This window comes from Hylobates moloch, unplaced genomic scaffold (genome assembly GCF_009828535.3).
Source record: "Hylobates moloch isolate HMO894 unplaced genomic scaffold, HMol_V3 SCAFFOLD_17, whole genome shotgun sequence".
Classification (NCBI taxonomy): Eukaryota; Metazoa; Chordata; class Mammalia; order Primates; family Hylobatidae; genus Hylobates; species Hylobates moloch.
Window position 1 is genome coordinate 77036212 of NW_026652292.1, and position 15672 is coordinate 77051883.

General features: G+C 51.5%; 1 protein-coding gene across 1 annotated transcript in view; it reads left to right on the plus strand.

Annotated features, from left to right (window-relative positions):
• The window catches only part of STK32B (serine/threonine kinase 32B), a 437513-nt gene that overhangs the window by 393828 nt on the left and 28013 nt on the right, over positions 1-15672 (plus strand). Inside the window, exons 8-11 of the mRNA XM_032135724.2 lie at positions 5146-5262; positions 8346-8471; positions 10868-10999; positions 12159-12223. Of these exons, the coding sequence (XP_031991615.1) occupies positions 5146-5262; positions 8346-8471; positions 10868-10999; positions 12159-12223 (440 nt within the window). The remainder of the gene's footprint in view (positions 1-5145; positions 5263-8345; positions 8472-10867; positions 11000-12158; positions 12224-15672) is intronic.

Below are 15672 nucleotides of genomic sequence, written 5' to 3' on the forward strand. Positions count from 1 at the left end.
CTGGCCTCCACCCATCAGATGCCAGCAGAACTCCCCACCCAGTTAGGACAACCCAAAATGACTCCAAGCATTGCCAGATATCTCCTGGGGGACAGTTGTCCCTGGTTGAGAACCACAGCCGTAGAACAACCAGAGGACTAAGTGGGATCGTGCACGTGAGGGCATTAGCACATTGCATTGCACCCCCATGGAGTGGGCTTTCAAGGACCCCTCGCCCCTTTCACATCCCCCTAGGACTTCTACCCTGGGAGGACCTGCTTGAAAGCCTGCATCCTTCCCACTTTAGCACCCTTCAAGCACTAGAGACAGGCACCGAGAGCAGAGGCTGGATCATACTTGTTTGCTGACCATTAGCATGTAAGGCCTATGGGCTTCATGAGCAGAGATGGGTTCCCATCCACATTCTGTGCTTCTTGGTGCCCACTCCATGGGGACATGAGGACTTTACCCTCTTTGCTCACCCAGCAACCACCTCCCTGACCTGGTGTTACCCTTGCCTTTGACCCCAGTCAGCACTTCTCCTTAGGAATGGGTAGACAGAGAAGGTTGAGGGTACAGAGAGGCCAGTGAGTGGAGGGAGAGCCCCCAGAGCTCCCCTGAGAGGTGAGAGTGCAGCACTGAGTACCACTGGATGTACAAGGCGTGGGCGGGCTGAACCTGGAGAAACAGGACCATGTAACCTCACCAAGGGGGCCAGTAGAGCACTGTGCCAGGAGTCACAAGCCCAGGAGGTTATAGAGTCTGTGATCTCCATTCAAAGGAGGAGGAAGGACCTTTGTGAATTTTTCAGTGTTTTCAAGCTGTGTTTCCCAGACTCTAGGACCCTGCAGAGATGATTCAACGGTTCCAGAGGCAGGGAAAGTGTTTCTCTGGGGTTTGGAGGTTTAAATTGCCTAAGGAACTGTTCTTCACTTTCATCTGTTCTGTGTTTGGGATTTTGAGTAAAAAGATTTTGGGAAAAAAACATTGGATTAGATGGTCTCCAAGGCCCGGCTCAACTTTAACAGTTAAAATGACAGACATCCGGCAATTCTTTTCCTCTGTCTTCTATTTTTTGGTAAATTGGCAAAATTTTTTTGGAAACCGAGTTTCCTGGAATAGAGACACACCCACACTCCATCCTAAGTATGTCCAATGTCCCACTGCTGAAATTGCTTTTACCAGCAGTACATGGAATTACTTTACCTTGTAAATACCACCTGGTGTTCTGACGCAGCACATCCTAAGGCCAGCGCGTGAGAACTCAGCATCAGTACCAGCAGACAGGATATTGATCTTAACATTTGCCAGTCATCTTATAAAAGAACCTACATTTCTCTACAGCCACTCAAACAGATGACGGCTGAACCTGGAGCCTAAAGCTGTGGAACTTGTTTTAGTCATCATGTTCCAAACTCATTTCTAAATGTATTTCCTGCACTGGCTTCCTAGCGCACTGGAGTTATTATTATCATCATTGTTTTTGTAATTGGTCCGGTTGCCTCTGGAAGGAGAGAGAATTACAGAGATTAGGGAGAGAGAGCGAGAAAGAGAGAGAGAGTAGCTCACGTGGAGGTCCAGTGGAAAAGCAGAATTGATGAGCACCTTGAATGACCAGTAAGGAAACAGGGAATGAAATGTAAATGATAAGAAAACATTTACATTCATTTCTGGCTGGTGTTCAAGTTGGGTGCTTGGATTCTGGGTCTCTGGTGGCATCGCAGAAAGACCAGGGGATGAGAATCGGGGACATTGGGAAAGTCTTTTTCATTTCCCATCCTCAGTTTCCCAATGTTTGAAATGAGGGATGAAGTGCTGCGTCATTGTCCAGGGTCTTTGCACCTCCAACAGCTGGGCTTTCAGGCTAGGGGTGGGACTGTGTTGGGCAGAACTGTTTATTGAAAGGCAAAAAAGAAAGGAAGGAGCAATTCCAAATAGTCCAAAACGGCCAGATGCATTGGCTCACATCTGTAATCCCAGCACTCTGGGAGGCTGAGGCGGGCAGATCACCTGAGGTGAGGAGTTTGAGACCAGCCTGGCCAACATGGTGAAACCCGGTCTCTACTAAAAATACAAAAAATTAGCGGGGCATGGTGACGCGCGCCTGTAATCCCAGCTACTTGGGAGGCTGAGGCAGGAGAATCGCATGAACCCGGGAGGTGGAGGTTGCAGTGAGCCGAGATCATACCATTGCACTCCAGTCTAGGTGACAAGTGTGAAACTCTGTCTCAAAAAAAAAAAAAAAAAAAAAAAAAGTGCGAAACTGAACTCAGCCCCAGCTCATCTCCCCGTGGTAGCCCTGAGCTCTGGGTCTCCTGCCCCTGCCCCTGTGGAGATTATAGAGAAAGCTCCCCTTCCCCAAACATGCCCAGCAGCCCCATAGATTCCCTCCCCAGCACTCATTCCACCCCCAACCACTCTTTATTGCCCATCTCCCTCCAAGACAGTGAGCTCAGTGCAGGAGGGACCATGTCTGTCCTGCTCACACCGGGCCCCATCTACAAAGGGCACCAGTTCATCACAGGAGCAGAGTCGAAGTCAGCCACCTCCTAGAGTGAGAGCTGTGTGTGTGGATGGTGAGGGCTGCTGTTCATTACCTGTGATGGCCATAACTAAGATCCACACACTGGGTGGCTTAAACAAAAATTATTCTCTCACAGTTCTGAAGGCCAGAAGTCTGAGATGAAGTGGTTGGCAGGGCTTGTTCCTCCTGAGGCTGAAGGAAGGACCTATTCCAGGCCTCTCTGTGTGGCTGGTGGATGGCTGTCTTCTTCACATCGTCTTTCCTCTGTGTGTCTTTCTGTGCCTTAAAGTCCCCCTTTTATAAGGACTCAGGACATGTAGAATTAGGACTGACTCTAACGACTGAATTGGATTACTTCTGTAAAGAGCCTGTGTCCAAATAAGGTCACATTCTGCGGTCCTGGGGGCTAGGACTTTAGCATATGAATTTGGGGGACACAATTTCCCCTGTAACAGCAATGGTCAGAGGCGAGCCTTGGCCAGGCCACTGCCTGGCCTTTCACCTCGGTGCCCAGCTCCAGGATATAGTGCCTTGGTTTTGTCTTCTGTGAAATGGTCGTGTTAACAGTCACCAGCTCATAAAGATTCTATGAGCTTTGTGTCACATAAGGGGCATTTTCAGTTAAGACCGGCTCTCATCATTCTAACTACGGTAGTTGTTTCTGGCGAAGTGCAAAGGGGTCTCACACATGCAGCAGTGGGCAGAAAATGCTCATTCATGGAAGTAACCACTTCGCATTAGATTAAAAAAATTGAAGAAAGATTTTTTAAATGTTAGTGTATCAAGTTAATTAGCCTTTCTAGAGAGCCCACGAGTTTTGGTTTTGCTCTGCCTATTATACGGTGAAAGGGACAGGTCCTCACTCAATTAACAGATAAGGGAGAAGGCGCCAGTCAGGAAAAAAAAAGCTGCCTTCTGGGTGTGCACTTCTGAGGGGGCACAGGCGCACCCCTCAGGGCCAACATCTTCTCCAGGGCCCCCTGTTTGGTAAAGATAAAGGTGTCCCTTCCCTCCAGGGAACTGTAGCACTCCCAGGGATCAGGACCCTTTGCCCCTTTGGGCTGGCGCCTTCTATCTGCAGCAGCCCCGTGGGAATTGTGGTTCCATGAAATCGGAGCCAGAGCCTTAAGTGCCACGGTGTTACCCACACAACGTGTGGGCTTGATCATGTGGTGGGTGACAGTCCAGTGACCACAACCTGGGAGGGTGGCCAGTAAGGTCAGCGCAAGCAGATCATGCTTCTACATACGCCACATGCATAGGAAATCAGCTCCTCCCCAGGTGGGGTTTTCAGCATGGAGATAAGGGGAGTTAGTTCCCAACTCAGGCATCTCCAGATCCTACTGGGATGCAGGGCTGGGCTTCTTCTTGGAACTTTTCTGAAGCAAGAACTCAAGGTGCAGCCAGTACAAGTGAGTGCTTTTTCACAGTGTGTACCTGGAAACCCCGAACCCAGGGACCAAGGTGGCAGTGGGATCCCAGTATGGCGTCTGACTCAAGGTCAGCGTTCGCTCAGCACCTGCGGAGGGACTGAGACGTTCGCTGTCGCCGTGCTCTGGGACCCTGCTCGATGACAGACACTACTGGGGCCCCAAGAACACAGAAATGAGCATGGTCAGATTCCCCCTTTGAGCAGCCCACAGCTTCATGGAGGAGACAGACAGCAATAATTTTATTGGCACATACTAATGGCAATCAACTTCATATGGGTTAATCGCGAATTCATCGCTCAGATTTCTCCAGGATCAGTTTGTTGCACCACCACACGTGCCAGGGAAACTGTTGCTTTTGTCATCCCAAGACATGTGGCCACGATACCAACCTGGAAACATCTTGGGCCGCAGTTCAGCTGGAGAGGCTCCGGGAGAGACGTTCATGGGGGTCGGGGCAGGGGGAGTGGGGACTGGGCATGCACTGCTGCTCAGAAACCCTCCAAGCCTTGTCCCCAGAGTCACAGTCAAGAAAGTCTTCCTGAGCTTTGAGAGGGGCTTAGAAGCAAGAAACTGCACGCGGCAATGTTGAGAAAACATGGTCAGGAGGCTTCATTTTCTACCGAGTTCGGAAATTGGGAGAGAGCAGAGTTTACGCATCCTCACCGTGGGGAGGGGAGGGCAGGGGACGAGGCTGGAGTCCTCCCATCCTTCAGCCCAACCACACCCAGATACTGGCCATCTCAGCTCTGTCCACCCCATGGGTCAGTTCGGCCAGGACAGGGAAAGTGGCGGCCAAGGCCCAGCAGGTGGGGGCTATGACTGGAGGTGTCCCTCAGTGCCTGGTGAATGGCAAGAGTCAGCCCCCAAGCCTGTGACTGGAGCAGGGACTCTGGCGTTAAGCTGCTGAGAGTGAGTCCTGCCTCTGGCATTTATGGGCTGTGTGACCTCGGTGAGCCACCCCTAACCTCCTGTGGCCACAGGAGCGACACCCACCTGCCGGGTCCTGCACTGCCCCCTGGGCCTGGTTACTGTTGGCACATGGGTTCGGGCCAGCTGCTCTGCCGTGAAAGAGAAGCACCCACTGCTACTTGAAGAGGAAGAATAAACCATCCCTCATAATCACACAATCTTAAAATGCGTGGACGGTGCCTTCCAATGGCTCTCTCTCTCTCTCTCTCTCTGATTCTGGCTGTTGTCCTTTGGTTGCAGAGGCCATACGAAATCCACTCAGCCACGCCCATCGATGAAATCCTCAACATGTTCAAGGCGGAGCGTGTCCACTACTCCTCCACGTGGTGCAAGGGGATGGTGGCCCTGCTGAGGAAGGTAAGGGGGCAGCTGCCAGCCTGCCCCGCCAGGGAGCTACAGTGAGTGTAGAAACAGCCATATCAGCAAACGAAGGGGTGAGAATACAAATGGCATACCGGGGGTAGAAATGATCAAATCAGCTGCACTCAAATGCCAAATGCCGTGGAATAAGTGCTGTTATGGGGCGCGTACAGATCAGCACACCTCGGAGGACAGTGGTGGCTGTGACAGCAAGCCTCTAGGCTCTTGTCACTCTGCTATGAGCTCCTAATCAACAGAAATACTTAATGCATGTGGGTTTTTTTTTTTTTTTAGATGGAGTCTCGCTCTGTCGCCCAGGCTGGAGTACAGTGGCACGATCTCGGCTCACTGCAAGCTGCGCCTCCCGGGTTCATGCCATTTTCCTGCCTCAGCCTCCTGAGTAGCTGGGACTACAGGCACCCACCACCACGCCCGGCTAATTTTTTGTATTTTTGGTAGAGACGGGGTTTCACCATGTTATCCAGGATGGTCTCAATCTCCTGATCTTGTGATCCGCCAGCCTTGGCCTCCCAAAGTGCTGGGATTACAGGCATAAGCCACCGCGCCCAGCCTGCATGTGGGTTTTTTAAATCTGCTGCATATGGTCTTTTCACTCAATGACCTTTAAGAAATTGGGTATCTCGGCTGGGCGCAGTGGCTCATGCCTATAATCTCAGCACTTTGGGAGGCTGAGGTGGGTGGATCACATGAGGTCAGGAGTTCGAGACCAGCCTGGCCAGCATGGAGAAACCCCATCTCTCTAAAAATACAAAATTAGCCAGGCATGGTGGCGCATGCCTGTAATCCCAGCTACTCGGAGGGTGAGGCAGGTGAATCACTTGAACCTGGGAGGCGGAGGTTGTGGTGAGCCGAGATCGCACCATTGCACTCCAGCCTGGGCAACAAGAGTGAAACTCTGAAAGAAGCAAGGCGGAAGGGAGGGAGGGAGGAAGGAAGGAAGGAAGAGAGGGAGGGAGGGAGGGAGGGAGGAAAGAATCTCCTTGACTTTCTGCAGGAACTGTTGCTATTAGAAAAAACAGTGGTTCTCAAGGTATGGGCCTAGGACCAGCCAGCATCCGCGTCATGTAGGAGCCTGTTAGAAACACACATCCTCAGGCTCCACCCAGATGTGAATCAGATGCCCAGGGTGGGTCCCACTGTCTGTGTCTCCATGAGCTCTCCAGGTGGTTCTGGTGTGCACTCCAGCCCGGCGTGGGCAGGAGATCTTGGTGCCCTGTCTTCAAGGCTCCCTTCACATCCTCCACGATGCATGGAGCGGAGTCTTGCATGAGGTTGGCACCCAGTTGTTTTTAAAGGAATGATGACAATAGCAGCCAGCACTGTTGAGGGTCCTGTGTTCTGGGTCATGTGATGGCTCTTCTCCCTTACTCCTCCCAAGCCCTGTGAGCAGGGGGAGTGTCATTGTCCCAGTACCAGAGATGAGAAAGCCGAGGCATAGGAAACCAAAATCATTCAGTTAATGCCACAGAGCTATTAAAAGGCAGAAGTAGGATTTTAATCCAAACCCTCCTAACTGCAGGTCCCAGCTTCTAATCCCTACATGGCTATAATGTCTTGTTGAATTACTAATCGGTTAAATTATTTTAAAGGAAATCCACCACCTGGTTCTTGAGAGCTTGTGTGGAGGCTCTAGCAGAGGAGCATAGCTACTCATATACCCTTGACCGAAGACCGATCCTCCTCTACTGGGGATGGTCGTCCTCTTTGACCGAGTGCACAGCTTTCGGAGGGACGCACATGAAGCCATGAGAGAACAAGGGGACACCTGCTTAGCCAGCCAGATCAGCCACATCAGCCCTGGCAATCAATGGCGTGACAGGTGTCACAGCCCGATCACCCTCACATCCCATTACCTGGTTCTTATAAGTCAGTGTCTCTTAACCCTGACTGCTCATTAGAACCACATGGAAGCCTTATATACCACCAATGCCTGCACCTCCCATCCCACCCAAGTGACTCAGAATCTGGCCCTCAGATCTGGGCATCAGCATGTTTTCAGAACAGCTGCCCTGAACAGTGAACTTCCAGATGGCATTGAAGTGGAACCTGCTTAAGTTGGCACCCACTGTTTTGGGACAGCCCCTAAAGAGTGGCAGCCATGATTAGCGGATGCAACCCCTGCTAGCTATCCCTGTGGGCTGTGACTCCAGCCACTCAGTGGGCATAGCTGGGAGATTTCTGCAGTGACAGGTGTGTGTGAACTGGCAGGGGGCTCTGACTTACAGCTCCACCTGTGGACCCTGGTGTGCCCCCCATTTCTAAGTATGTGCCAGGTCCTTACCAGTCCCATTTGGTCTCATCCTACCATGAGCTGGAAGTGAAGGAGTCTCCATTATTCCCTCTGCTTTCAGGGAGGCAATGAGCCCAGGGCACCCAGCAGCTCACCCAAGGTCACAGCTGTTAAATGGCAGTCCCGGGGCCAGGCCTCTGTCTTTTCATTCTTGGCCCCTGTGCTTTTTCAATAGATAAGCTACAGGGTTTTGGCAAGTTGGGAGGCCCGCTGGGATGCCAGGTCATAGTCTTCAGCTGTTCTTATGCTACGTCATTCCTTATTAGCTGAAACTCAATTAGAAGAGAAGCTAAAAAGTGTCCCCTTGGCTACAAATGAGGCGACTTCATTAGGTCACAGAGGTCACCTCATGGCTGTCCAGGGATAAATTTTATTACAACTTGGTGCCTCCCATTACCAAGTTGGAAATCCTAAGATGAGGCAGCTAATTCTTTCTATTTGTAGTTGGATGCTTCTCCAGAGATCAGAGAGGCAGCCTGTTACAGGCTCCAGTCCCAGAAAGGAACATGGGAGCTGAAAGTCTGGTCCCTGCCCTAACAGTCCCTAACTGGATGACCTTGCAGAAGCAGCCTGACCTCTCAGTTTCTCCCTGGCTATAAAGAGATGTGTGCAGATGGCGCTTCCAACAACAGCAACCCAGATGGGGCACGACATCAATAGAGCATGAAGAGCAGAGGCACATTAATTGCCCTGAGACCCCTCCTTCAGAGTCCCCGCTAACTTTGAGGGACGCCCAATTCACGGAAACTCATTTGCCCTCTGACTGCAGCTCCTGACCAAGGATCCTGAGAGCCGCCTGTCCAGCCTTCGTGACATACAGAGCGTGCCCTACTTGGCCGACATGAATTGGGACGCGGTGTTCGAGAAGGCACTGATGCCCGGCTTTGTGCCCAATGTGAGTGGAAGTCCCACCTGATGTCATGCCACCCCTCTGCAGGGTCCCCGCCTTGGTGCAAAGCAGGACTTTGGCAGCTGGCCAGTGAGCCCTCTGCTGGCCACGGCCACCTGAGCACCAAGGGCTTATGTCTTGCTGGAATTCGGGGTGAACTTGGGCCTGATTTCCAGGGTCCCAGCCGTGCAGCTTCCCTCCTTGTGGTAGGTCCTTTGGGTATGCCAAGCCTTCTGTCTGTCATTGAATCCCACCCCCAGGTGCTCGGGTCCAGGTGCGGAGGTAGCAGGCTGATCTACTCTTCTGCCTCCATGGAGCTGACTGCCCAATAGAGGAAGACAGGAAATGACCTACCCCGACAGGGCAGTCAGGACTTGTCGCACAAGCTCGGAAGAGGGAGAGGTGGGGTGGGAGGGGCGGAGGCAGGGGCTTCTTTTAGGGAGAGGCGGCAGAGACCTAGAGGTGAAGTGAGGGAACCAGGACTGCAGGGATGGGCACTGAGCCTTCCAGACAAAGGGATCGCCAAGATCACACTCTTGAAGGCAGCACAAAGCCTGGGTTTCAAAGAACAATTTTGTAGCATTTAAGGGAATAAACCAGAGGGAATATAATAGGAAATGGGGCCAGGAGGGAACACATGCCACACCAAAAAGGCTTCCAGAGGCCACGGTCAAGGTTTTAGGTTTTGTCCCCTGGAAACTGCAGTGTTTAAGGCAGGGAAGTGAAAGCATTGGATATACATTTTAAAGGAGGGTTCTGGCAGGAGCTGGATCCTGGGTCCTCCAGGAGAGACGCTGAAAGTTTGGACCTTTTGACCCAGCCATCCCATTACTGGGTATATACCCAAAGGACTATAAATCATGCTGCTATAAAGACACATGCACACGTATGTTTATTGCGGCACTATTCACAATAGCAAAGAGTTGGAACCAACCCAAATGTCCAACAACGATAGACTGCATTAAGAAAATGTGGCACATATACACCATGGAATACTATGCAGCCATAAAAAATGATGAGTTCATGTCCTTTGTAGGGACATAGATGAAACTGGAAAACATCATTCTCAGTAAACTATCGCAAGGACAAAAAACCAAACACCGCATGTTCTCACTCATAGGTGAGAATTGAACAGTGAGAACTCATGGACACAGGAAGGGGAACATCACACTCCGGGGACTGTTGTGGGGTTGGGGGAGGGGGGAGGGACAGCATTAGGAGATATACCTAATGCTAAATGACAAGTTAATGGGTGCAGGAAATCAACATGGCACATGGATACATATGTAACAAACCTGCACATTGTGCACATGTACCCTAAAACCTAAAGTATAAAAAAAAAAAACAACTATGAGAAAAAAAAAAAGAAAGTTTGGACCCGTCTGGAAGCCTCCTGTGGTCCCTTCCTGCTGAGCAGTTGCATTTCTCCTGGAGGGAATTGCAGAGAACACCTGAGGAACAGTGAAAATTGGGACAGAAATCCTGGGTGACATTCCAGTTCAGCCACCTCTGCCATCTGTGACCTAGGAGAGCACACCCCACCCGCTCACCTGTCCTTGCCCTGGCCGGTAGCAGTGGTGTGAGCAGGAAAGAGACCGTAACATTTGCTCTTTGTTGTTGCCTGTTCCAGCCCCATATTATGTGAATGGAGGTGGAGACTCCAGCCTGGGAGGCAAGAGATTTCTAGGCTGGTTCCTGGGGAGCCTCAGACGTCCCCAGCTGATGTTTCATGTCAGTTTATTTTAAAGACTTCTGTCACTCCTTTTGGTGCAAAAATAATGTTTCCCCACATCAGTTTCTCCAAGAGTGCCAGGCTTCCAGACCCTTTTCACAAACCGTGGTAGCAGCGCACACACACGTTTCTGAACACAGACCCTCCCCACAGCCTGCCCAGTGTTCGTCACTGAATCCAACTGAAGCCAAGCCTGGCTGACGCTGGCTCTAGCTGCCAGGGAGCAGGAGGCGGGGGTACGGAGCAGGGAACCAGGGCAGGAAGTTGGGCAGATTTTGAGCTGGAATTGTATTCTTATTTAGAATGATTTTTGTAAAAAAGATAGTAATGACAGGACAATGTGCATAGGATAAAATAACAAGTGAAAAAATCAGATTCGAAAACTGAACTCAACCTAGTATGAAAAACAGGCATAGAAAGGGGCCTAAGGAAATACCTGGATGTTAACAGGAGGGTTGCCCCAGGGGGACCATGTGTGTAAATAAATGATGTATATAGTGAGAACATGTTGCTTTTTATCATCAAAAAACAGAAACAAAGGTAACCTGTGTATCCAACAAGAGTAGTTCATCATTACTTGTTGAATGAATGAATGATCGAATGAATGAAAAGAAAATTCAGTGATGGGTGGAACGCAGCAGACCATGTTTTCTTTTCTACTCCCCTTTAGAAAGGGAGGTTGAATTGCGATCCCACATTTGAGCTTGAAGAGATGATTCTAGAATCCAAGCCACTTCACAAAAAGAAGAAGCGGTTGGCAAAGAACAGATCCAGGGATGGCACGAAGGACAGCTGCCCGCTGGTGAGCGCTTCACAGGAGCCATTCTGGGAGAGAAATCCTGGCTCATAGGGAAATGACTGAGCCAGGTCACTTTTTAGCAAAAAGGGGACATTTCACTTCTCCCTTCCAATTTCCTTATTTTGCAGTAAATAAAATGCTACCATCAAACAAGTAGGGGGAAAAGAGTGAAGTAAGGCATTCACACTCCTGGCATTCCTTGAGCGCTATTCCTACAGCAAGAAGCTTGGGTAGCTCTAAGGCACGGGGAGGGACCCAGCGGTCCCGCTGCACCCTTGAGAAAGATTTTGTACTGCAGAGGCCCCCGGGGCTGCACGATGACTTTTGTGGGTCCTGGGCAGTTTGCCTCTGTGGGCCTCTGTATTCGTTTCCTGGGGCTGCCACATGCTGAATGGCTTAAAACAACCCACGTTTATTCTCTCACGGTTCTGGAGGCCAGAAGTCCAAACTCAAGGTCTCTGCAGAGCCCGGCTCTCTCCAAAGGCTATAGGGGAGGGGCCGTCCTTGGCTCCCCAGGCTTCGAGTGGCGGCCAGCCCCCTTGTCCTTCGCTGGCTCGCAGCTGCATGGCTCCAGTCTCTCCCTCCATCGCTGCATGGCCTAATTCTCTGGGTCTTCGTGTGTCTTCATATGGCCTTCATATAAGGACCCCAGTCACTGGGCTTAGGGTCTACCTTATTCACTGTGACTTCATCTTAACTGGATTACATCTGTAAAGGTTCTATTTCCAAATAAGGTCGTATTTATAAGTACTGGGGGGTTGGGACTCAAGATACCTTTCAGAGGACACAATTCAACACACAACACCCCCCTCCCCTGTAAAAGTCTATTAAAAGTTGAGCCCCTGGCATGATGGTTGTGAATTTCTGGTTTTCCATGCCTCTCACGTGGGCCTTAAGTGGTCAGGAAAATAAGCTCTTGAATTTCAGCCCATATTCCATTCTAACATGGCTTTTAAGTTGGATTTAATGGCTTAACGTGGAGAAAAGCATCTTTGTCCACCAGGCTACCCTTGGACACAGCCACCCATGCAGTCAGGGTCAGCCCCAGACACAAGCATCTGAGGTTTCCATCTAGGTCAATCTGCCGTCCTCTGATGCTCCATTACCGTGTGTACCTGGACCATGCTTTGTCATTTAGTCACCTCTCTGTGATCTTTGACAGAATGGACACCTGCAGCAGTGTTTGGAGACTGTCCGGAAGGAATTCATCATATTCAACAGAGAGAAGTAAGTCCTTCACACTGTACCCCTTGGACAAAGCCCGTCCTAAGTGACCCAAGGTCCCCCTGGCAGAATCACGGTCCCTGCCCCCCAAACCAGCCTTGACGATGAAAGGGAAGGTATCACTGAGGTGAGACACAGGGCCCTGGTGGGGATGAAACTCCTGGATTTTGAATTAGACGGGGCTCTAATCCTGCCTCTGCTGTGTGGCCTGAGCCAGTCTCTGGGAGCTCCCATGAGAATGGGGAGGCGCAGCAGCCCTGAGCGGGCACACAGGAACAAAGGCGGAGAGGCAGGCTCACTGTGACGAAAAGTAAGAGCGCTGGGGTCAAGTTGCCTGGGGCCAAGTCCTGGCTCTGCCACTGCAGAGTGACCTTACCCTGCCTGAGCCTCCTCGTCAGCATCAGCCCAGTGGAGAGGCTTCCTTAACATGCGGGGCTCTGAGAATTAAATGAGGCTATTGTCCCACATATGTCCCTGGTATGGAAGGGGTTCTCAACACGGGAAGGTAATGACCATTGTTACTAATATTGACTTGGGTAAGGTCGGTGGGGGATGCTGGAACCTCAGCAGCCTGGGATGGGAAAAGAGACACAGGGAGTCTGGGAGGGGCTAGGTGGGGTGTGCCCTGGCCATGGGGCTGCCCTCTAAGGGGTTGGTCAACAAAGCAGGCAGACACCTCAGGCTCAGTTCCAGCCAATCATAATATCTAGGGAAGGCTGGGCGCGGTGGCTCACGCCTGTAATTCCAGCACTTTGGGAGGCTGAGGCGGGCGGATCACGAGGTCAGGAGATCGAGACCATGGTGAAACCCTGTCTCTTCTAAAAATACAAAAAGTTAGCTGTGCGCAGTGGCGGGCGCCTGTAGTCCCAGCTACTCGGGAGGCTGAGGCAGGAGAATGGCGTGAACCCGGGAGGCAGAGCTTGCAGTGAGCCGAGATCGCGCCACTGCACTCCAGCCTGGGCAAAGAGCAGGACTCCTTCTCAAAAAAAAAAAAAAAAATCTAGGGGATTTGTGGCTGTGGCTGACTTGTCAGAGCTGGGGCTCCAGCAGGGGCAGCCGATGAGCCCCATTTGACCCACACTAAGCCAGGCTTTGGGTTGGTAGAGGCAAATCAGAGATGCTTCCTGCCCTCCAGGAGATTCAAATATTGATTGACTCAAAAATTCATTGATTGCAGGCCCTTATGCAACCCCCAGTGTTCAACCGTTTTGGCTTTCAGCAGATGCCGCGCAGGGGACACGTGCTAAGGCCAAGGGCTGCCCAGGGCAGTGCATGTCACAGCAGACACCTGGCTCAGCCTGGGTGGTTGGGGAAGTTCTCTAGGTGGCGTGCTGGGCCAAGTCCTAGGGGACATGTAGGGGAAAATGTGGTATTCCAGGAGTGGAACAGCGCACAGAGAAGGAAGACAGCGTGGCTGACGCAGGGCCATGCAGCTGGTTAGGAGGCTTGGATTACCAGAGCCTAGAGAGTGGGGAGAGGTGAGGGATGGGGAAGGGACGGGTGTTTGGGTTCCAGCCGTGGGCCAGTGGGCAGGACAGGGCTCCAGTCCCAGTCGACACTGGGGAAGCAAAGGAGGCAGCAGCCTTTCACTGACTATGGGTGGCTACAGCTCTGAGGGCCAATGGGTGCCCAGATCAGCACAGACACACACACCAGGCTTGGGCAGCAAGCCTCACCTGCTAGGAACCACATGCTGGGGTCTCCCAGCTCTGGCCAACAGCACAGGAAGGGCCTCTGCAGCCACAACCCATCAGACTTGGGGAAGACGGGGGCTGACGTCGTGAGTGGTTTCGGAGCTTATCCCAATCTCCCTGCGGTCCTGCCTGCTCTGAGGCTCATGGCCCTTCCCCCAGACTTAGAAACCCTGACCCAGGAACTTCTGCTCAAAGACCATCAGTGATCTTGGGCTCAGGCAGCCTTCATTCTCTGTGTGTGGGCCATGGAGTCCAGTGAGAGCAGCTGCTGGCAAACGTGAGCCTGCAAAAAGCTAAGCTGTGTGGGACCCAAGCAGACAGCAATCGCATTTCACCTTTTGCTGTGTGCCGGAACATGCTTCAGTTTGGATTCTTCCTTTTAAAAGGAAATGAGAATGAGACATCCTTCCCTGTGTCATTTAGGAGTTGCGTCTGGCTGCTTTTAGCAGAAACCCCACTATATAGGAGCTTCAACCAAGTAGATGTTTTCTTCCTCACATGGAAATGGGAATTGATGAGGGAAATGCAATCAGCTTATGGACGCCCTTGAGATTTGCAGTTGGCCTATGGACACCATTGAGATTTGTCATTGGGAATTGGAAGTGAGGCTGGCATAGTTTACAGGAGTCGGGAAAATAAAGAGGGCAGACGTCATGTGTTCCTGATAATGGGGAGCCACGGAGAGCATGGCCATGGGGGAAGCTGTTGGCTGGGGTCTGAGCTGCAGTTCCTGCTTCTTCATCCTGTCTCTGCTTATCTAAGTGCTTCCTCTGTGGCCCTGATGGCTGATAGGCTTCTTGTCACAGCAGGCGTGCAGGCTTACTGCCATATAAAGGTGTCCAGGAGAGGGCTTTGCTGTGTCCCCCAAGATGCATCAGCCGACCCCATCCCCGCCTTATCTTGTGGGAAGAGAGCCATGCTCCATCTGCCCACAGTCCTCCCTGCTGCAGTTTCTCAGTAGTGTAAAAAAATGCGTATGAGAAGTTGATTCATGACACATGATTGCCTCAAAACAAGCTTTTTTCCCTTTAAACTGAGAAAAAAGTGAGACCTGTTTATCCTCCACTTCTGTCTGGAATCCCATGTTAGAGGCACCTGCTATGCTGGGACTTGAGTAGCTGGAAAATTCAATCGAGCACCTTCTTCCCCACTTGAGCAGTGTGGTGAGTCGAGGGCTGGTCGGGGGAGCCAAGCATCAAGCCAGGCTTGTCGTCATGCTCCGCCTGGACCACGTCCCTGGTCCCCAGCAGTTCTGCCTCCTTTCAGTCTCTGCAGACCTGGCCGTCAGCCTGACACCAATAGCTCCTGCAGAATATGGAGAGGGATGCAGGCTCCCTGCATAGTGGGGGCTGCAAAGATAAATCACACATCACACAGGAGGGCTACAGTCCCAGGGGGGCAATCAGAATTGCCTGAGGGCCTGTTAGCATCTAGAGATACTGCACCTGCTGCAGGTTGCATGGTGTCCCTCAAAAAGATACGTCAAAGCCCTAAGCCCCACTACTTCAGAACATGACCTTATTTGGAAATAGGGTGGGTGCAGATGTAATGAGTTATGATAAGATCAGACTGGAGTAGGGTGGGCACCTAATCCAACATGACTGGTGTCTGTCCTGACAAGAGAAGAGGTGCTGGCATGGGGAGAAAGCCATGGGAAGATTGTAGTGATGCAGCTACAAGCCAACGAGCACCCAGCATTGGCGGCCATCCAGAGCTGGGAGGAAGGACTGGAGCGAATTCTCCCTCAGAGCCCTCAGA